A 21605-nucleotide genomic window follows, 5' to 3' on the forward strand; every position below is an offset into this window, starting at 1 on the left:
AGATGATTATGTTCAGGACAGTGAGCACATTTAAAACATGGAGCCCCCAGGCTAACGTCTGAGATGTCCATCTTGAGATCTTCCAGAAGTGTAACAGACAGTAGAACAATAATGGGCCTTATTTTTCTAATTTAAATTAAAATGCAAAAGATACAGTTAATCAGGCATACTAGATTATACTTTGAATTTCATTTGAAAGCTCAGTAACTCTATGTCAGCCTGTTAAATAGTGTTAACAAAAGTTTCCAGGTAGTCTTGGCTGGAAATTCTTGAAGAAGAATACATTAAAAGTACTTTAAGAGAAAGTATTCCAGAAGACCTTGTTAAACCAGTTTTAGCTATGGTTAGTTGCATGTATGTTAGTTTCAGCAAGGAGAGAAGGAATAGTGTTTGTCTTTAACTAGAACAATCTGAAACTGTCCTCCTCCTAAAACATTATATCTAAAGCTAGATCTGAATAGTAGTCTTGCTTTAGCCAAATGTAGACATACTAGTGTTTTAGCAGATGATTATTTTCCTTTTGAGCATAATTTTTTGTTTTTGTGCTTGTTTTGTGTTTATAGCAGTGGTTCAAAACTTAGGAGCTGTAATCCTCTGCTGGATACTGTGAAATATTGACATACACCTAGTTCTTTTGTGTGGACCAGGAACAATTTTGACAGGACACATGGCTGTCATATGAACAGTATAAAATCACAGCCACTATCATTGGGGGACAGAGTTGGGGGTGTCACAGAACTGTCAGATTAGGTTTGGTAGGTAATGCCCTAGTTCTTTGCTAAGGTTTGCTTGCCTGCTCCTTTGTACCTGTGGCTTTTCCCCTTTGTTCCCCGCCTCCTTTTTTTTTTTTTTTTTTTTTTTGAGTGCAGTGTTCATGCACTAGCACTTGTTTCTAGGACCCAGAGGTTTACAGAAATTTATGGCAGAAAATCTTAAAGCGGATGGAGCTGTATTTAGTAGCAGCTTCTCTTGCTCTTGAGGAGGAGACTGTCGTCAGTAATTTTGGTTCATAGCACTTGCATCCCACCTGCCACTCAGATCTGCAAGAACACAGCCTTCCAGAATAGAGTGAAACACAGCGTGGGTGTCACTAACTTGAATTATTTTAAGAGGTCAGAAGAAAAACCCTACTACTGTGGTTTTTTTTGACACTGTTTTAAAATATCATAATGTGGATAAATCAGATGAGTGACCTGTCTGTGGAATTAAAACTTTTTATGTGTGAAGTTTTAAATTTTGTGGGTAGTTTTTCCCAGGTCCTTTAGAATTGTGTCACTGTTGCCTGCTAATAAAGTCATGTGAAGGTCTCTGTTAAAGCAGTGGTCCCCAACCTTTTTGGCCCCAGTGACTGGTTTTGTGGAAGACAGTTGTTCCATGGATTGTGGGGTGGAGGGGATGGTTTCGGGATGAAGCTCTTCCACCTCGGATCATTAGGCATTAGATTCTCTTACAGAGCGTGCAGCTTACAGAGTGTGCAGCCTCGATCCCTCGCATGTGCAGTTCACAATAGGGCTGTCACTCCTACGAGAGTCTGATGCTGCCACTGATGCCACAGGAGGTGGAGCTCAGGCAGTGATGCAGGTGCGCCGGCAGTGTGGCCAGGCTCTCAGCAGTCCACGGACCAGCAGGAGTTGGGGACCTCTGTCTGTTAAATGAAGGTAGTCCAGGTGAAGTTCAGCGTAGGCTGGAGGGTGGAACACACAAATAGTCACTGGATGTAGTGACCTTTCCTTAACACAGGCTTAACACCCCAGGTGGCACGGATACCTCAAAGAGCCATGCTGTTTCCTAAGAGAAAACATGGAATTTGGAAGAGATTTTGAAGTTTCTTTCTCCTGTCCTCTAGCAAAAATATATATCATGTCTGGAACTCTTGGAGCAAAGGAGTGGGTGTACAAATGGAAGAAGCTCTGATGGGTTGATACAGAATATCTCACAGCCCTCCTGGTGTTGGCCCATTCCCTTGTCAGTTGTGTAGTATGATGTGTGTTGAAATGGCTCCTTGATCAAAAGTAAACATAGCTGCTTTATACCATTGCGTGGTAAACTGTGAGGGCGGGCATTGAGAGAAAGATGGTAAAAAGAACCTATTCCTGGTCAAAAATGCTAAAATACTTGGAAGTGCAAATGTTTTGGTGTGTGGTATGTGAGCAGCATGTTTACCGTCTGTTCTTTCAGCGATAATTAATGCCTTCCATGATACTCATCATCATCATACCTTGATGAGAAGGCCCTAGAAAAGAAACCCAGCCTGTTTTATTGGGTTACTTCACATCTATCATGATGCTTTTTCCTTGGATTTATAGCTCTTTACAGTGAACTTACCTTTCCATACTAAATGTTAGCTTTGGAGACAGGTATCATCAGAACCATGGAGTTTGAGGTTTTCTAAGATGAAGTTCATAATTTAAGCTTCGTATGTGTTTGATCTCAGAAATGTCTTGGATTATGTCAAATTTTTACTTTTTTTTTTTTTGAGACAGAGTCTCGCTCTGTTGCCCAGGCTGGAGTGCAGTGGTGCGATCTCAGCTCACTGCACGCTCTGCCTCCCGGGTTCACGCCATTCTCCTGCCTCAGCCTCCCGAGTAGCTGGGACTACAGGCGCGGCCACCACACCCGGCTAATTTTTTTTTGTATTTTTAGTAGAGACGGGGTTTCACTTTGTTAGCCAGGATGGTCTTGATCTCCTGACCTTGTGATCCACCTGCCTTGGGTTCCCAAAGTACTGGGATTATAGGCATGAGCCACCATGCCTGGCCTATATATTTGTTTTTAGGTTTTTGTTTTGTTTCATTTTATTTTATTTTATTGTTACATTGAGACGGATTCTCACTTGGTCACCCAGGTCAGAGTGCAGTGGCGTGATCTTGGTTCACTGCAACTCCTGCCTCCTAGTTTCAAGCGGTTCTCCTGCCTCAGCCTCTCAAGTAGCTGGAACTACAGGCGCCTGCCACCATTCCTAGCTAATTTTTGTATTTTTGGTAGAGATGTTGGCCAGGCTGGGCTCTTAACTCCTGACCTCAGGTGATCTGCCCGCCTTGGCCTCCCAAAGTGCTGGGATTATAGGAGTGAGCCACCGTGCCCAGCCTGTTTTTAATTTTAGTATAGTCATTGTATTTTCTTGTTTTTGTTTGAGATAAGGTCTGGCTCTGTCACCCAGGTGGGAGTGCAGTGGTGTGATCATGGCTCACTGTAGCCTCCATCTCCTAGGCTCCTGTGATCCTCCCGCCTCAGCCTTATTTTCTGGTTTGATCTAAGTGCAGATTACCAGTCTGCTGTTGTGACTTGATGCGTTTGTCTCACTGAAGACTGGTACCTGAGGCAGATGACTTTGGTTGAGATGTGGCACTTCTTTCCCTAGTGTAATGTGCATGCCATGTACCGTTGTGCGTTTGCCAAAGCAGCCTTTGATCTAGCTGTAGATGCTCTGGGCTGTCAGTATTTGGAGAAGTGGATGGGTATGCTGAAAATACTGGGATCCTGACTTTTCTTTGAAAGGGCTCAAGTTTTTATGAATTTTAGTTTTTATAAATACCTTTTTAGGTATGAACACATATTCACAAATAGTATGCAATTTGAAACCTCGATTTACCAGTGGACTAAACAAGTCGTTTCTCTTGGTAGCCTTCCGATGAGGAAACGAGGTGGGCTACAGGAGCCTACAGAGGACTGAACTGTGATTACGTGTAGTCTTCCTGGGTCCTTGTCACTCTTACAGTCTAGAAGTAGCTTCGATGTTTATTTGCTTGGAGTTGCAGCGGCAGACCGTGGTGCTTGAAGCTGTTCATGGAGTGACCGCTTGTGTCTGAGCCAGCGTTGGAGGAAACTGATGTTCTGTGAGTGGGGCTGAGAGGCTTCTCTGCGATCGGCCCCTGCCTTGCTCCCTCTTGCTGGTGCCCTCCCTGCCAGGAATGTTGCTTTCTCTCTCTGGGTTTCTCTTTAGAGCCCTCTGCAGACATCACCTCCCTAGCAAAGCCCTCTGTAACCACCCAGCCTGAAGTGGGTTCCCCCTGAATAGCATAAGCAGGTTTTTTTGTTAATACAGTCCATTTGGTGTCAATCACCTCCTTTCTCAGTCTTTTTTTTCTATTGTTGTATATAGTTATACATTTGTTTTTGTTTTTGAGACAGAGTTTCGCTCTTGTTGCCCAGGCTGGAGTGCAATGGCGCAGTCTCAGCTCACTGCATCCTCTACCTCCCGGATTCAAGTGGTTCTCCAGCCTCAGCCTCCTGAGTAGCTGGGATTACAGTCATGCACCACCACGCCCAGCTACTTTTGTATTTTTAGTAGAGATGGGGTCTCACCATGTTGGCCAGGCTGGTCTCAAACTCCTGACCTCAGGTGAGGTAATCTACCCACCCCAGCCTCCCAAAGTGCTGAGATTACAGGCGTGAGCCACCCCACGCAGCTAGTTATGAGTTTTTATGTCTTGCCTCTCTAAATAAGCCATGATCCTGTGCCTTCCACTTTTATATTCCTTAGAATTTTTAGTTTAGGGCCTGCATGTGGTAGGCCCTCTGTAAACAGAGATAGTGTGAGAATTACTTTGATAGTGTGAGAATTACAGAATTAGAACTCTGAGGGGCTTTGGTCAGTTTGCCACGTTTTCTTTCTTTCTTTTCTTTCTTCCTTTTTTTTTTTTTTTTAATGCAGCCTACAGAGTTGGACACATTTTCTTGATAGGTTGAATACTTGTTTCTTTGAGCACTGGCAGCTTGTAATAGAGACTTAGGCCATAGTTAGTTGTTTTACTTACTGTTTGTTTCCAGGGTAAAACCAGATCTGTGTATAAATGAGTTTGAGGGTCAGGTCTGATGCTATAGAATATCCCAGTTGTTGCATGGAAAACAGCTGGCTTGGTGTGTTGGCTAAATTGGGTATGAATATAGTCCACATTAAAGGTAGGCTCTTTAGGTTGAATTTGTTTTAAAAGGGTTTTTCCGGTGGAGTGCAGCATCCAGCTCATTAATTTTCAAGTTGAAATGTCTTCACAAAAATACGACTTTCTTTAGCACAGTACTAGCTTGTAATATGTCAAAATTGCATTCAAAGGTTGGTTAAAAGCTGAAAGTGCTGTTGCCAGCCTTCTGAGTTGCAGGCTCAGAAATCCTTTTGAAAGAGGAGGAGAGTGGGTGTAGGAAGGTGGGAGGAAGCAGTTACCCGGGAGGAGCATCCTCTCAGGATCAGGTTGATGAGGCCCTAGTTTTGTTTTTGTTGTTGAAACAATTGCTGTGTAAAAATGAGTGAGCAAATGCCTACAGTAGCTATTTGTCTTACAGAAGTAATTTTTCCTTTAAAAAGGATACCTCAAAGAGCCTTTCTCCCTCTCTGAAGAACTACTTCTGGGAGAGTTCATTTTGTTCAGCCCTTCTTGATTGTGTGTTTGGTAAATGTTGGGCGGGATTAGGAAATGGCTGGATGACACTCTGGATACCTGGAAATTGCTGCTGCTCTTCCGGCACAGCGATTCGAACCTGGTGAGAGTTGAAAAAAGGGTTCTTCCCACATTCTTTTAGTGCGGAGATAAAACGTGAAGGCCTGCTGATGTGGGCTCTGTAGCTCAAACGGGGTTTTAAAAATAGAGAAGCTTTCCAGAAAAGTCCAGGTTGCCGACTGTGCTTGAAAAGCATGAGCTCCCCAGGCTGCTGCTCCTCCGAACCCCAAGGAGCTGGAGCCGGTGCTGAGGCCCCGGGAGAAGGCCCTGTCCCGCTGTGCTGCTCACCAGGCCTGCCACCACCTCGGCCAGAGCTTCGGGCAGACCTAAAATTTGTACACGTTTTCACATCTAAAACGTTGTGGTGGTGTATTTAATCAGTTATTGCAGAAGACAGTAAAAACTGTAGGTTGGTTTCTTGGTTTGTACCAATCTGTGTACGCTCTGACTTTGTGTAATAAAAGCAGGTTTTATTTTATATGTGGACTTTCTCCCCTAAAGCTACCTTTTTCATACTAGTGATGTCTTTCCAGACTTTTTATTATGAGTAATGCTCATTTTTTAAAAAGTTGATAGAGAAGTACTGTGAACACCTGTATGCATGTCCCCTAGGTAAATTAGCACGTTTGCTTTCTCTTTTTTTTTTTTTTTTTTTTTTTTTTTGAGACGGGGTCTGGCTCTGTCACCCAGGCTGGAGTGCAGTGGCCGGATCTCAGCTCACTGCAAGCTCCGCCTCCCGGGTTCACGCCATTCTCCTGCCTCAGCCTCCTGAGTAGCTGGGACTACAGGCGCCCGCCACCTCGCCCGGCTAGTTTTTTGTATTTTTTAGTAGAGACGGGGTTTCACCGGGTTAGCCAGGATGGTCTCGATCTCCTGACCTTGTGATCCACCCGTCTCGGCCTCCCAAAGTGCTGGGATTACAGGCTTGAGCCACCGCGCCCGGCCTTTGCTTTCTCTCTCTCTCTTTCACAAACACATGTGCACATACATTTTGTAGAAACATTTGAAAGTAAGTTGCTTTATATCATGACACTTTACCCCTAAATACTAAAACATGTATTGCCTAAGAATAGATATTCTTCTGTCTAGCTGTGATTTTTATCACAGGCAAAGAATTGTGCACCTGTGGTCCCAGCTACTTGGGAGGCTGAGGTGGGAGGATCGCTTGAGCCAGGAGGTGGAAGATGCAGTGAGCCAAGATTGTGCCTGGGTGACCAGAGTGAGACCTTGTCTCAAAAGAATACAAATACAAAATAAAAAATGTTATTATATGAAACGCATGGTTGCATTTCCTCGGTTGTTCCCCAGATGTTTCAATAGCTATTTTTACTCTAATCCAAGAGCTAATGCAGCATTGCATTTGGTTGTTCTCTCTTTAGATGCCTTTATTCTAGACAGTTCCTTGCTTTTTTCTGTTTATCTTTTAAGACACTGACATTTTTGTTTGTTTATTTGTTTGTTTAAGCGTCTAGGGTGGTTGTGTAGAATGTTCCATAATTTGGGTTTGTCTGATGATTTTCTCCCGAGTAGCTGGGATTATAGGCATGTGCCACCATGCCTGGCTAATTTTTGTATTTTTAATAGAGACAGGGCTTCACCATGTTGGCCAGGCTGGTCTCAAACTCCTGACCTCAGGTGATCCGCCCGCCTCAGTTTCCCAAAGTGCTGGCATGAGCCACTGCACCCGGCCTGATGTCCTCATGGTTATTAGCTAAGGGCCAACCATCTTTGTCCTGAGGGCTGCAGAAGCCTGTGGTGTTGGTGTTTGTGTCTGCTTCTGCTGCGTCGCGCCAGGCTGTCCGGCTGTCCGGCTGTCCGGCTGTCCTGTCGCTGGGGCTCAGTTCAGTCATTTGGTGAAGGTGGTGCCCGTGAGGTCTTTCCATTGTAAAGGCACCCACCCTTGTTCCTGTGTTAAATTTATCTGTGATCTGCAGGATGGTAATTTGAGACTCTGTCTCTTCTGAACCCCTTTCGTTAGCGTCATTGATGATCCTTGTCTGAGTCAGTTATTATACATTGGCGGCTGGAAAATGGTGATTTCTTAAACACTCCCTCTGTGTTTATTAGATTATTTTTTCACCTGTAAAGTTTTCTCCCCTGTTGAGTATCACTGTGTGGTTTATAATGCTTTGCCACCTTTTTTCTTTCTGGTATTCAAATTATCCCACACTTGGTGAGTGGAGCCCCTTCAGGCTGGTTCCTCTGTCCCTTAGGCGTATCCCTGTCTGTCACTGGGCACTCCCTCGCCTCCTGGTGGGAAACGTTTCTACCTCACCTTGACCTTCCCGTGCTCCAGACGCGTAATCAACCATTTCTCCAAGCAGCACGGATTCCTTTGTCATAGGGAATGTTATTTGGAAATCAAGATCTGGTTGCCAAGTGTGCTCATCAGGAACTCAGATGTCATTGCTTTTCGCCCCTTCCAGTGGAAGGAGCTAGGAGCTAGGACGTAGATTGATGTTTTTAATCAAATTAGAATGCTTCTGTTTTTCAGGGCCTGCTTACACACTTAGTAGACACTTTCGTGGCTTGTAGCTCATGCTGAAAAACTCTGGTTCTGGCACCTAAGCCACCCCAGAGATGAAAGTTACATCGACTTTTTGCAGTCTTTTCATTTCCAGAACCGTCCACAGTTAGAACTGTATATGCTGACAGTATGCAGAATTCACTGACCTTAACATATCTCTGAAAGACAGTCAGGGTAAGAGAGTGCAGAAACAAAAGGCGGGACTGATCTTTTTATTGAGTAAGCTTGTATTCTATGCTTCAAAACATGTTTATTGAACAATGACTTTGTTTTAGGCATTGAAGTCCTCGTTCTGCTGAGGATAAAAAGTCTTTGCCCTGCAGCCTAGCAGTGCATTTGGTGGCAGAGTGACAGGCTGGGAAGAGAATGTGGAGGAGGTGAGAGAGGCGCTTGCCAACTGCCCCTGACACTGACAGAGCTCTGGAGAGGTCAGCGCAGCTTCTGAGTTAGCTGCTCCTTAGCCTGGATACCTTAAATGCCATCTGGTTGGTCATGCCAAGGTAGAGTGAATGTCTATGCAAATATGAGTCTACATGGATGGATAATTTTACAGGGAAGGGAACGTTTTTAGTGTCGTTGAAATTCAAGGTGAGGCTGCGTGGGTGACACCTTCTGCTGACCACTCTATTTCAAGATTTGGAAGGATGGTGTGTGTATTTTGAAAATGGCCTAGTTCACGTGCTTAAATGGGAGAGACCCTAGCTAAGGCTACATCTTAGTAAGTGCTTACTCTGCCCTTTATGTCACTTACAAAGATTCATTTTGTTTGAAACCTTTGTCTCAGTTTCTTGGTACGTCATAGTACTGGAATGTACAAAGCCAATTTTTTTTTTTTTTTTTTTTTTTTTTTTTTTAAGTAGAGTGCAGTGGAAGTCAGTTTAGATGGTTTTCAGTGTCCGTGTAGAACAAATGGTAGCCAACCTGTTTTCCTGGATTGTTCTTGTTCGGTACTTAATAAATTCTTAGGCCTTTGAATGGGACTTATCTGTGGTGGGATCTGAGCAGGTGATTAAACTTCTTAAGTGTTGTTTACATAAAGTGCATAAAGAGACAGATACTGAGTGATTTTTCAAGACTCTGGCAGGATTCAGAATACGTTTGAGTAGAAGAGGGGAGTAGATATATTGAGTAGAAGAGGGGAGTAGTATATATATAAAAAAAGAATATATTTTTAACTTCCAAAGTAAGAACACTTAAGAAACACATATAATTGGCCACCACATGTAGGTTTTGCATCCTTTCCAGACCATCCTGCGCCTGACTCTGATATTAATTTTCTGAAAATGTGACTCTGGCCACCTGTTCACGCTCCCTCCATCCCAGCTCCTGGAGAGGAAGGCCAGGGCCTTCTATCTGCGCCCGGCAAGGCATGGTCTGTGCCTCATCGTCATGCACCACAGAGACCCCTGGCCTCACCTCCCACCACTTCCCTCCCGTGGGGGCTTTGGGTCCGTGCCCCCACTGGAGGTCGCCTTGCAGTCACACTCCTGAGTTCTTTCCTGGAAACGCTCTCCACCTCGCTGACTGTGAACAGACCCTGGCACGCTTCGAGGCTCAGCATGTGTGCCTCCTCTCTTTCAAGGCTTTCCCCACCCCACCCCTCCATGCAGAGCATGTTCTCCCTCTTCTGCCTCCTGGCAGCTGCTTATCCTTCTCACCCTCATGGATGCTGTTGACTCCCTTCCCTCCCTCCTGTACTGACTAGCTTGGTCCCTTGTACATAGGCAGCTGGAGTGTAGCGTGTGCTTTTCACATTGATTTAACCTTGTAACGTTGTGGAGAGAAAGTGAGATACACGCAAGAAAACTGAGGGTGACTTTGAAGGAATTGTAGTCAAAACCTAGGCGGAGGAATTCCTGTGATTCTCTAGTCCTTCTGGGATCTTGGCGGCAATGTTTGTGATCTGTGTATTACTTCTACTCAGAAGGGCAGTCCTGTTGAAGGTAAACATCAGGGAATTGCTGCCAGAAAGGGAGTGTTTTTAGTATGATAATGCTCTGAAGCTACTTGTAACTTGTCAGAAGTAAAATCAAAGCCGTTTGTGCCATTTTCGTTAATATTTTTTAACACCAGAGGTTTCTTCCTTAACTCTGTTTTTGGTTGTGATTAATTTAAGATGGGAATTCACAGTTTTTACCCCACCTCATTTTTTAGTACATGTTGAGCATCTCAAATCTAAAAGTCCGAAGTCCGAAATGCTCCAGATGAGAAAGTTTTTGAGCACTGACGCGATGCTCAAAGGAAATTCTCATTGGAGCATTTTGGATTTCGGATCTGTGGATTTGAGGTGCTTGACCAGTAAGTATAATAGAGCTATTCCCAAGATCCGAAAAAAATCTGAAATCAGAAGCCCTTTCTGGTCCCAGGCATCTTGGAGACGGGATGCTCAACCCATATAGTCTTACAGAGGGGTGACATCTATCAGTCAAGCAAGAGTCATCCTGCAGTACCTTCCTTTATAATGAGGCTAACCATAGGGGCAGGCGCTGGATTTCCTTTTTCAGGTTCCTTCTTACAGCCTAGATTCTTACTACCCTATGCCCCCCTCACCCCTTTTTTTTGAGATGGAGTCTTGCTCTGCCACCCAGGCTGGAGTGCAGTGGCACCATTTTGGCTCACTGCAGCCTCTGCCTCCCAGGTTCTAGTGATTTTCCCACCTCAGCGTCCCTGGTAGCTGGGATTACAGGTGTGTGCCACCATGCCCTGCTAATTTTTGTATTTTTGGTAGAAATGGGGTTTTGATACATTGGTCAGGCTGGTCTCAAACTCCTGGCATCAAATGATCTGCCTGCCTTGGCCTCCCTAAGTGTTGGGATTACAGGCGTGAGCCACCGCACCCGACCTTATTACCCTATATCCTATGGTTTCCTGTTCACATGCACCATGAGCTACTGGATTTCCTTTTTTTTTTTTTGAGACAGGGTCTTACTCTTACTCTGTTGCCCAGGCTGGAGAGTGCAGTGGTGCAGTCACAGGTCACTGCAGCCTGCACCTCCTGGGCTCAGGTGGTCCTCCCATGTCAGCCTCCTGAGTAGCTGGAACTACGGGCATGTACCACCACACCTGGCTAATTTTTATATTTTTTGTAGAGACGGGGTTATGCTGTGTTGCCTAGGCTGGTCTCAAACTCCCAGGCTCAAGTGATCTGCACACCTGGGCCTCTGGATCAATTAGGTTTTAATATGAATTCTGCAACATCTTTAGTTTGGTAATCTTTGTGGATTGCTACAGAGTAAATTTTTCACAAGGAATAATATTGAATAATTTAATTATTCACAAGGAATAATCTTGAAAGATCTCATGTGTTCTTTACTCATCTTCCCCCGGTGATAACATCTCGCAGAACTGCGTGCACTGTCACAGGATGCTGCCGTGCGTACAGTCGAGGCGCAGCGTGTTTCCCAGGCGCCCAGGTGTCTCTCTTGTGGCCCTTTTACAGCCACACCTGCTTCCCTCCTGCCCCCACCCCTTCCTTAGCCCCTGGCAACCACTCATCTGTTTTCGGTTTCTAAAGTTTTGTCTTTTGAAGAATGTTTTGGACATGGAATCATACAGTATGTAACTGCTGAGGCTTTTTTTTTTTTTAGCTTAGCGTCATTCTCCCACAATCCATCCAGTTCCTCGCATGTGTCAGTAGTTCATTCTTTTTTTTGCTGAGCAGTGTTGTCTGGTGTGGCCGCGGTGCAGTTCGTTTAGCCTCGCTCAGGAAGGACGTCTCTGAGTTGTTCCCAGTTTCTATTATGAGGAACGCTGCTGTGAATGTTTCTGTGTAGGGTTTTGTGTGAACATAAGCTCTCATTTCTCTGGGATAAATGCCCAGGAGCGCAGTTGTTGGGTTGTATACCGTTGCATGTGTAGGTTTTAAGAAGATACCTGTTTTCTGGAGTGGTTGCACCATTTTACATTCCTGCCAGTGATGTGTAAGGGATTCAGTTCTTCCACATCCTAACCAGCATTTGGTGGTGTCACTGTGTTTTATTTTAGCCATTCTCTTAGTCGTATAGTGATACTCCTTTGTGATTTTTTTTTTTTTTTTTTTTTTTTTTGGGACGGAGTCTCGCTCTGTAGCCCAGGCTAGAGTGCAGTGGCCGGATCTCAGCTCACTGCAAGCTCCGCCTCCCGGGTTCACGCCATTCTCTGGCCTCAGCCTCCCCAGTAGCTGGGACTACAGGCGTCCGCCACCTCGCCCGGCTAGTTTTTGTATTTCTTAGTAGAGACGGGGTTTCACCGTGTTAGCCAGGATGGTCTCAATCTCCTGACCTCATGATCCGCCCATCTTGGCCTCCCAAAGTGCTGGGATTACAGGCTTGAGCCACCGTGCCCGGCCAATGGCCCTTTTCTCTAATGAACATCTCTCGTGTGCTTATTTGCCATCTGTGTATCCTCTCAGGTGAGATACCACTTTCTGTCTCTTGCCCATTTTCTAATTGGACTTTTGTAAACTCTTGAGTTTTTTTTTTTTTTTTGATCATGGTAAAAGCACATGAAATTTACCATCTTAACCATTTTTAAATTTCAATTGTGTGTCAAAAGACAAAATTACAACAAATTTAGTGTATGTTAGTGTATGGATCTAAATTGGCTTTTTTGGTTCCAGAATCAAGCAACACCTCATTCTATAAAATAGAATTCTGTGAAATAGAGTGAGTGTTTTCATGAGCCCAGCAGAGGAAGGTGGCTTTGTAGACAGAAAAGGGGTGAGGGAAACAGGCACAGAGAACAGCAAGCAGATGGGTGGTTTCAGAGTGGCTTTCCTTGCAAAGGTTAACACAGAGGGGACTTCCTTATCACGCTGGCCCAAACTGGCCCGTTTGGGGGATTCGCTGTTCTCTCTCTCCTGATTTCTTGGGAAGTCAGATAAACAGCTTACTTTTGGCTTGGTAGTGTGGAGGTTACCAAGAGGGACTCCATTTTGGTTTGGTCTGCTGGGCCTGGTGCAGGAGCTCAGTCCAAACCAGTGTTCTCCTGGTTCACTATACATATGTTGAGTTTTGAGAATTTTTTATGTATTCTAGGCACTAGTCCTTTGTCAGATACGTGGTTTGTAAATACCTCCTCCCATTTTGTAGTTTGTTTTTTCATCCTCTTAACGGGTTTTGTTTTGTTTTGTTTTGAGACGGAGTCTCGCTTTGTCACCCGGGCTGGAGTGCAGTGGCTAACTACAAGCTCCACCTCCCGGGTTCACGCCATTCTCCTGCCTCAGCCTCCCGAGTAGCTGGGACTACAGGTGCCCACCACCACTCCCAGTTTATGTTTTTGTATTTTTAGTAGAGACAGGGTTTCACCGTGTCTATAGCCAGGATGGTCTCGATCTCCTGACCTTGTGATCTGCCCGCCTCAGCTTCCCAAAGTGCTGGGATTACAAGCGTGAGCTACTGCCCCTGGCCTTAACAGGGTCTTTTAGCTGATCAAATGTTTTTAACTTTGATGAAGTTCATTTTATCTATTTTTTCTCCTATGGATTGTGATTTTGGTGTCACATCCAAGAATTCTTTGCCTAGCCCAGGATCCCAAAGATTTTCTATCTTTTTTCCTAAAAGTTTTAGTTTTGTGTTTTACATTTAAGTCCCTGATCTTTGAGTTACTTTTTATACAAGGTGTGAGGTTTAGGTCAAGATTCATTGTTGTTATTGTTTTTGCCTATGGATGTGTAATTGCTCCAGTAACGTGTTGAAAAGACTGGCCTCCTTTCTTTTCCCCATTGCTTTTCCATCTCTGTTGAAAATCAATTGGTGTTTCCTGACAAAGGTGCAGATACTAAAAAATAAATCAGTTGGGTGTATTTGTTTGAGTCTGTTTCTGGGTTCTGTATTTTGTCCCATTGATCTGTATGTCAGTTACCCCTCTCCTAATACTAGACGGTCTTGATTACTGTAGTTGTATAGTAAGCCTTAATGCTGGGGTGACTGATTCCTCCCAATTTATTCATCTTTTCAAAGTTGTTTTAGTTATTCTAGTTCCTTTGTCTTTCTATATAAATTTTAAAACAATCTCATCTATAGTTACCAAAACATCTTGCTGGGGTTTTGTTAGGAATGATGTTAGTTATGGGGAGAATTGAGATCTTTACTAGGTTGAATCTTCCAATCCATGGACATCGGGTGTCTTTCTCTTCTTTAATGAAAGCTTCAGATGTGAAGACAGACAGTTGTGGCGCTGCCCGTTGCCGTGCACCGAGAGGTGCTGTTCCAGGGAGAACACGTTCAGCGGCAGGACATCAGGATGTGTCTTTTGCTCACTTCCGCTTTTTTTGTTTTTAAATTTATAGGCCTATGAAAGGAGGTTCCCTACGTGTCCTTTGATTCCGATGTTCGTGGGCAGTGACACTGTGAATGAATTCAAGAGTGAAGATGGGGCTATTCATGTCATTGAAAGGCGCTGCAAGCTGGATGTCGATGCACCCAGACTGCTGAAGAAGGTAACGGGCAGAAAGGGCGTCTTGGAGGGCACCTCCCGAAGACAACACGAAGTTACACTACAGCTTCTGTGCAATTGGATGTTACTAGTTAACACTTTTTCTCTTTTTTTTTTTTTTTTTTAAGATTGCAGGAGTTGATTATGTTTATTTTGTCCAGAAAAACTCACTGAATTCTCGGGAACGTACTTTGCACATTGAGGCTTATAATGAAACATTTTCCAATCGGGTCATCATTAACGAGCATTGCTGCTACACCGTGAGTAATCTGTCACTCCGTGGAAGACGTTCTGCTGACATGTGGCTTCTGAGGATTGTTTGATCACCATTTTAAACAGTGCATCTTTTTGACTTAGAGGGTAGTTCTTCATTAGATGTTGTCACTTATTTCTCATGTGTAGGAGGAAGGGTACCAGGTATGGTCTCCTGCAGAGTAGATTATGTTGTTGTGGCAGTTAAGGCAGCTAAGTGATGCCTTGATTTGGTTTTGCTTTTGTTTTTTTTGTTTTGTTTTGTTTTGTTTTGTTTTTTGAGACACAGTCTCCCTCTGTCACCCAGGCTGGAGTGCAGTGGCGTGATCTTGGCTCACGGCAACCTCCGCCTCCCAGGTTCAAGGGATTCTCCTGTCTCAGCCTCCCTAGTAGCTGGGATTACAGGCACACGCCATCACGCCAGGCTGATTTTTGTATTTTTAGCAGAGAAGGGGTTTCACCGTGTTGGCCAGGCTGGTCTGGAACTTCTGACCTCACATGATCCACCCCTTGGCCTACTTTCTTTCTTTCTTTTCTTTCCTTTCTTTTCTTTTCTTTTTTTTCTTTTCTTTCTTCTCTTTCTTTCCTTTCTTTTTTTCTTTTTTAGATGGAGTTTCACTCTTGTCAGTCAGGCCGAAATGCAGTGGCACAGTCTCAGGTCACTTTAACCTCACCTTGCAGGTTCAAGTGATTCTCATTTGTCAGCCTCCCAAGTAGCTGAAATTACAGGTGCTTGCCACCACGCCTGGCTAATTTTTGTATTTTTAGTAGAGACAGGGTTTCACCGTGTTGGCCAGGTTGGTCTCCAACTCCTGACCTTGTGATCCGTCTGCCTCAGCCTCCCAAAGTGCTGGGATTACAGTCATGAGCCACCACGCCCAGCCTTAAATATTACTTTCATATGCCACTTCTTTTCTAGTCTCACTGTAATGTGTTAGAAATATCTAATGAAGTACCAAGATGTGTGCCTTTAAGATTAGTGCCGCGAGTGTTTATCTGTCTTAGTGTCTTCACTGCTTACCACCCTGTGTCAAGAACTTCTTTTATCAGAATTTTAGAATACTCTGCTGCCAGATTGCTGTATTTCTGCCCTTCTCCCCTGCAGTGTATCCTTAACACTGAATTCAAAGTGATCTATTTAAAGTGTGTCAGATCAAGTCACTTCTCTGGGCTCAAAACCCTGGAGTGTCTCCGCAGTTCACCCAGGGGAAGAGCCCAGAGTCCTTATGGTGGCTTGCAAGGGCCTGAGTTCTCTCCTGGTCACACCTTTCCTGTCCTCCTTGCCATGCGGTGGGCATCCCTCAGGGGCTTTGGCTCCAAGGTGCTCGCTGCCGTGCTGTGCTGTTCCTCCCTACATCTCTAGTCTCACCTCCTCCCATCTCGGCTCAGGTTACCCCTTCTTGGCCAGCCCCAGCCACCCATTTAATTCTGCAGCCCGACACCCCAACCCCCAGTCTTTATTTTTTTCCTTCAGAGATGGGATCTTGCCCTGTCACTCAGGCTGGAGTATAGTGGCACAATCACAGTTCACTGCAGCCTCCACCTTCCAGACTCAAGTGATCCTTCCTACCTCAGCCTCCCAAGTAGCTGGGACTATAGGCACATGCCACCACACCTGGCTAATTTTTAAATTTCTTTGTAGAGATGAGGTCTTGCCCTGTTGCCCAGGCTGGGCTCAAACTCCTGGACTGAAGCCATCCTCTCACGTTGGCCTCCCAAAGTGTTGGGATTACAGGTGTGAGCCATCGTGCCTGACCCCTATCCCTGGTTCTTTCAGCCTGCTTCAAGGTTTCTTTTTTCCATAGCACTTACTTATCTTTAATTTTCTTACATACTGTGTTTCTGGCTGATTGTCTCCTCTGTTAGACTCTGTTGAAAGCTTCCAAGGCCAGTACCTTTTTGTTCATGATGGAGAAGACTATTGAGTGAGTATGTTGAATGAATGAAGCAAGAATGAAAATGAAGCTCTCCTTTTTTTTTTTTTTTTTTTTTTGAGACAGAGTCTCGCTCTGTCGCCCAGGCTGGAGTGCAGTGACGCGATCTCGGTTCACTGCAAGCTCCGCCTCCTGGGTTCACACCATTCTCCTGCCTCAGCCTCCCGAGTAGCTGGACTACAGGCGCCCGCCACCTTGCCCGGCTAGTTTTTGTATTTTTAGTAGAGATAGGATTTCACTGTGTTAGCCAGGATGGTCTCGATCTCCTGACCTCGTGATCCGCCCACCTCAGCCTCCCAAAGTGCTGGGATTATAGGTGTGAGCCACCGCACCTGGCCGAAGCTCTCTTTTTATAGTCATCTTTGAAGTGTTTTTGAACAATTATTTGGATCTCTTCATGATTTCGAATGTTGGTCCTGATTTTGAACATGATTTTGGCATTTTTTCCATCTGCTGTCTTTGTGATAGTAGCATTATTAGTAAAGTAAGTGTTTCTTCTGGTTCCTGGTTAAACTGAGGAGCAGACAAATGATGTTCTGTTGTCAGCTCAGTCAGTGAGATGATGTTCTGTTGTCAGTTCAGTCAGTGAGAGTGCTTTCTCTTTATCTGCAGGTTCACCCTGAAAATGAAGACTGGACCTGTTTTGAACAGTCTGCAAGTTTAGATATTAAATCTTTCTTTGGTTTTGAAAGTACTGTGGAAAAAATTGCAATGAAACAATATACCAGCAACATTAAAAAAGTGAGTGTATCTTGGGATTTTGTGGCAGAGGGTGGGCAGGAGTCTCTGAGATGACCCGTCTTTTTGGAAGGCTGGGGGTGGGTTTAGCGAAGGATTTGCAGCATTTCTTGGGTGGAAGACGCTGTGATCCCTACCCCCGCCTCATCTTTAGGTATAGGGGTTAAGGTGGTGCTGGTTGCTGATGGGGGAAGGAGGTGCCTGTCGCTCACGCTATGACACTGTCTGCCTGGAGTTGCTGAGAGAGGTAGAAGTTGGGGAGAGGCAGCAGCAGCTGGCACACAGCACCCAGGCCTTGCAGCAGGATCGGGAGGAGGTCTGGGGGCCTGGGGAGGTGCTTGCCAGGCAGGCTGCCCCCCTTGGATTGTCAGTTCTTCCACGGAAGACCTTCCTTTCTCGTTTTTGTGTTGTTGCTCATCAGTTGTTATGGAATTGTGGTTTTGAAATCTATCCATGTGGGATTATGGAGTGGTTTTTGAAGGCTCATTTTCAGGGTACTGCGTTGAAAAGAATTGAAATTGAGACAGAAATCATATATTGAGTACAAGTACCATAAATCAGCATTTTAAAATAGTCATATAAAAATTCCATCTCTTTAGATATTAGTTCCTAAACCTTGGAAAAGAACAAGTAAAATAAACACACAAAACCATTTGGCCTTTTTTTTTTTTTTTTTTTTTTTTTTTTTTTTTTTTTAATTTGGTAGCAATTCAGTTTTATTGGTGTTTAAAAAGCTTGTGAGGGACTGGGCGCACTGGCTCGTGCCTGTAGTCCCAGCACTTTGGGAGGCTGAGGTGGGCAGATTGCTTGAGCCCAGGAGTTCGAGACCAGCCTGGACAACATTTCGAAACCCCATATTTACAAAGAACACAAAAATTAGCCAGATGCGGTGGCACATACCTGTAATCCCAGCTACTGGGGAGGCTGAGGTAGGAGGATGGCTTGAGTCCAGGAGGTCAAGAGTACAGTGAGCTGTGATCATGCCACTGCGCTCCAGCCTGGGCCACAAAGCGAGACCCTGTCTCAAAAAAAAAGCTTTTGAGGCTCACCATCTTCTGTTGGCTAGAAAAAAAGAAAAATCTTGGGAGGGATGAATGATTTGAATATTGAATATATATTCACCTTTAAATTGCTTTTGTTTTAAAGGGAAAGGAAATCATTGAATACTACCTTCGCCAGTTAGAAGAAGAAGGCATAACCTTTGTGCCCCGTTGGACTGCGCCTTCCATCACGCCCTGTTCAGACACATCTCTGTCATCCTGCAAGAAACAAGCAGCGTCCATGGCCGTCGTCATCCCAGATGCTGCCCTCAAGGAGGGGCTGAGTGGTGATGCCCTCAGCAGCCCCAGTGCGCCTGAGCCCGTGGTGGGCACCCCTGACGGTGGGTCTGGCAGGGACTTCATCCCGAGAGCAAGGCTAGGGAAGTCAGCATGGCCGCTTTCTCTCTGTTCGCTCTGCCTGTTCCCGCTTCCTTGGAACATTAGATAACTCATAAAGAAAAGACCTATCTCTCGTTTCTGGCCCTTGTCCTCTAACGTATGTAACACACTCATTCTACTTTCCATTAGATTTTTTGTTAATAGGTTGGAAGGGTTATATCAAGTTATTTTTATTCTTTTATAGATACCGGAAGGTGTTTGTTTGTTTAAGAAATGGGGTCTCACTGTGTTGCCCAGGATGGTCTTGAACTCCTGGGCTCAATCAGTCCTTCTGCCTTGGCCTCCCAAAGTGCTGGGATTATAGGTGTGAGCCACCACACCTGGCCTAAGGAAGGAATTTGTTTGTTTATTTATTATTTATTTATTTTTGAGACGGAGTCTTACTCTGTTGCTCAGGCTGGAGTGCAGTGGTGTGATCTTGGCTCACTGCAACCTCCACCTCCCAGGTTCAAGTGATTCTCCTGCCTCAGCCTCCCGAGTAGCTGGGACCACAGGCATGTGCCACCATGCCCGACTAATTTTTGTTTTTTGTTTTTTTTTTTGAGGTGGAGTCTTGCTCTGTCACCCAGGCTGGACTGTAATGGTGCAATCTGAGCTCAGTGCAACCTTTGCCTCCCGGGTCCAAGTGATTCGCCTGCCTCAGCCTCTTGAGTAGCTGGCATTTTAGGCATGCACCACTATGCCTGGCTAATTTTTATATTCCTAGTAGAGATGGGGTTTCACCATGTTGGCCAGGCTGGTCTTGAACTCCTGATCTCAGGTGATCTGCCCACCTCAGCCTCCTGAGTAGCTGGGATTACAGGCGTGAGCCACCAGATTTCTTACATTCTTGAACACAGTAGCTTTATTCAAAATAGATTTAGATTTCCTGGATTTTTTTTTTCATAAATTTTATATCTTGTGAGTCCTTTTTGTGTTATGTTCCTCTTGAAATTAAAACAGTCATTAATATCTCTTATAGTCACGAATAGTATTGTGATTTGGCAATAGAGGTAACTCAGTGGTAATCAGGGAAAGATAATTGAGTCAGAAAGTTGACCTGTGGTTTAGTCAGTGATTGATCTCAAAGCCTGTCCCTAGAGTCCTCTAGGGTATCTGGTTTACATCTGCCATCTCTGTGGTTTCATTTGCCTCTAAGACTCTAGGACCACACGTTAACTCCACTGAGCAGGAAGACTTTGGGAGCCTAAAGCTCCAGTGTTTTTGTTGTAAATAAATGTCACTTACATTCCAGACAAACTAGATGCCGACTACATCAAGAGATACCTGGGCGATTTGACTCCGCTGCAGGAGAGCTGCCTCATTAGACTTCGCCAGTGGCTCCAGGAGACCCACAAGGGCAAAGTGAGTGTCGGTACCATGCCCAGTGTGCAGGGCCAGAGCTACGTGAAATCATGGAATCTCTTCCTGCTCATGGTCACCAAGAGTAATATTCCCAACTTCCACAGCTGGGAAGCTTTCTTCCAGTTTAGAAGTCATTGAATTTGTGTCTCTGTGGAATCTAAGTCCTTCATAGCAAGTGATGATTCATGACTAACTACATTTTTCTAGACTTTACAGAGCAGGGTCTGGCTACAGACAGTGTCACATCACAAAGCAGCATGTGTTCCAAGTATTCATACGTTCGAATTTTCAGAAGGTGTAAAAAGAGTTCAGAGATTTATCAGAGATTAGAAATGTTTGAGCTTTAATTTTCAGGTTTTTGGTGAAATTTTAGCCTCATAAGGGTGTAGATTTTTATGGTAAGCCTTTTGTAGTGAGCAGAGCCTGGTATGTATCTAGCAAGTTATTGGCATTATTTAGTAAAGGAAAACTAGGCGTGACTTGTAGTCGGCCTGATCTCTAATTCTGTCAGCCTGGTTGCTACAGAACAAATAACTGAGTGCCGTTGAATACCAGTCATCAAGAAAACCGCTGCAGTAATGATGGTCGCCATTTGTTGTCTACTTACTGCGTATGAGACACTGTTTTCAGGCCTTTATTCCGTCCTTCCAGCAGCTCTCTCTGGTGGTGTTTTCCACTGGTTTTACACATGAGGAAACTGGGGCAGAGAGAAGTGAAGTAACCTGCCTGAGGTCTCACAGCCAGCGAGTGGTGGGGTCAGGATTTAAGCCCAGGCCATTTTGTTCCAGAACCTACATTCTTAACCACTTCCACGTAAGTGTGGTCCTTTCTGAGTGAAGATGATGCCACATCAGTAGGCCACATGCTTTTGAGTTATTTCCCAGGAGTTGGGGTCATGAGTAGCTCATGTTCCCACCCCCTTCTTGTTCTCCTGACGGGCCAGCCTCTGAGTTGGTGAGCACATGGCCACGGAGGAAAACACTTAGTCCAGCGACACTCAGAACATGGCCTTGGTCTTGTTCTTCATTCCGGGAGGCCAACCTGTTGATTGACAGTAATGGAATCTGGAGAAGATTCCTATATGTTAGTCAGCAATACTGCCACACCATGAAAACCCAACATGCTTTTTTGTATTCTGACTTTTTCTGTGGTTTTTGTTTTTAATTATCTTAAGTCTTATGATCAGTCATAATTTTTAACTGTGTGTGTATCTCCTCTACTTTAATCTTTCTAATAAGTTGGCAAAAGCACCATTGCCAATCACATAGACACATGGTAGTTCTACAGTTTTATGTTTTTGAATTTTTTTTTTTTTTATACAGAGTCTTGCTCCATCACCCAGGCTGGTGCAGTCTTGGGTCACTACAGCCTCTGCCTCCCAGGTTCAGGCTATTCTCCTGCTGAGGCTCAGCCTCTTGAGAGCTGGGATTAGCTCTGCCACCATTCCTGGCTAAGTTTTGTATTTTTAGTAGAGAACAGGGTTTCACCATATTGGCCAGGCTGGTCTCGAACTCCTGACCTC

The 21605-nt window shown here is 44.7% G+C and overlaps 1 protein-coding gene across 6 annotated transcripts in view; it reads left to right on the forward strand.

The window, feature by feature from the left end:
- The window catches only part of SEC14L1 (SEC14 like lipid binding 1), a 75937-nt gene that overhangs the window by 36048 nt on the left and 18284 nt on the right, over window positions 1–21605 (forward strand). For 3 of the 6 annotated variants that reach the window (XM_065532048.2, XM_074020655.1, XM_074020656.1), the window contains 5 exons: window positions 14231–14380; window positions 14505–14636; window positions 17175–17303; window positions 18447–18681; window positions 19974–20083. In XM_065532048.2, coding sequence (XP_065388120.1) covers window positions 14231–14380; window positions 14505–14636; window positions 17175–17303; window positions 18447–18681; window positions 19974–20083 — 756 coding nt within the window. The remainder of the gene's footprint in view (window positions 1–14230; window positions 14381–14504; window positions 14637–17174; window positions 17304–18446; window positions 18682–19973; window positions 20084–21605) is intronic. The other 3 variants (XM_074020657.1, XM_074020658.1, XM_074020659.1) reach the window with 1 other exon arrangement.

Source organism: Macaca fascicularis, chromosome 16 (assembly GCF_037993035.2).
Source record: "Macaca fascicularis isolate 582-1 chromosome 16, T2T-MFA8v1.1".
Classification (NCBI taxonomy): Eukaryota; Metazoa; Chordata; class Mammalia; order Primates; family Cercopithecidae; genus Macaca; species Macaca fascicularis.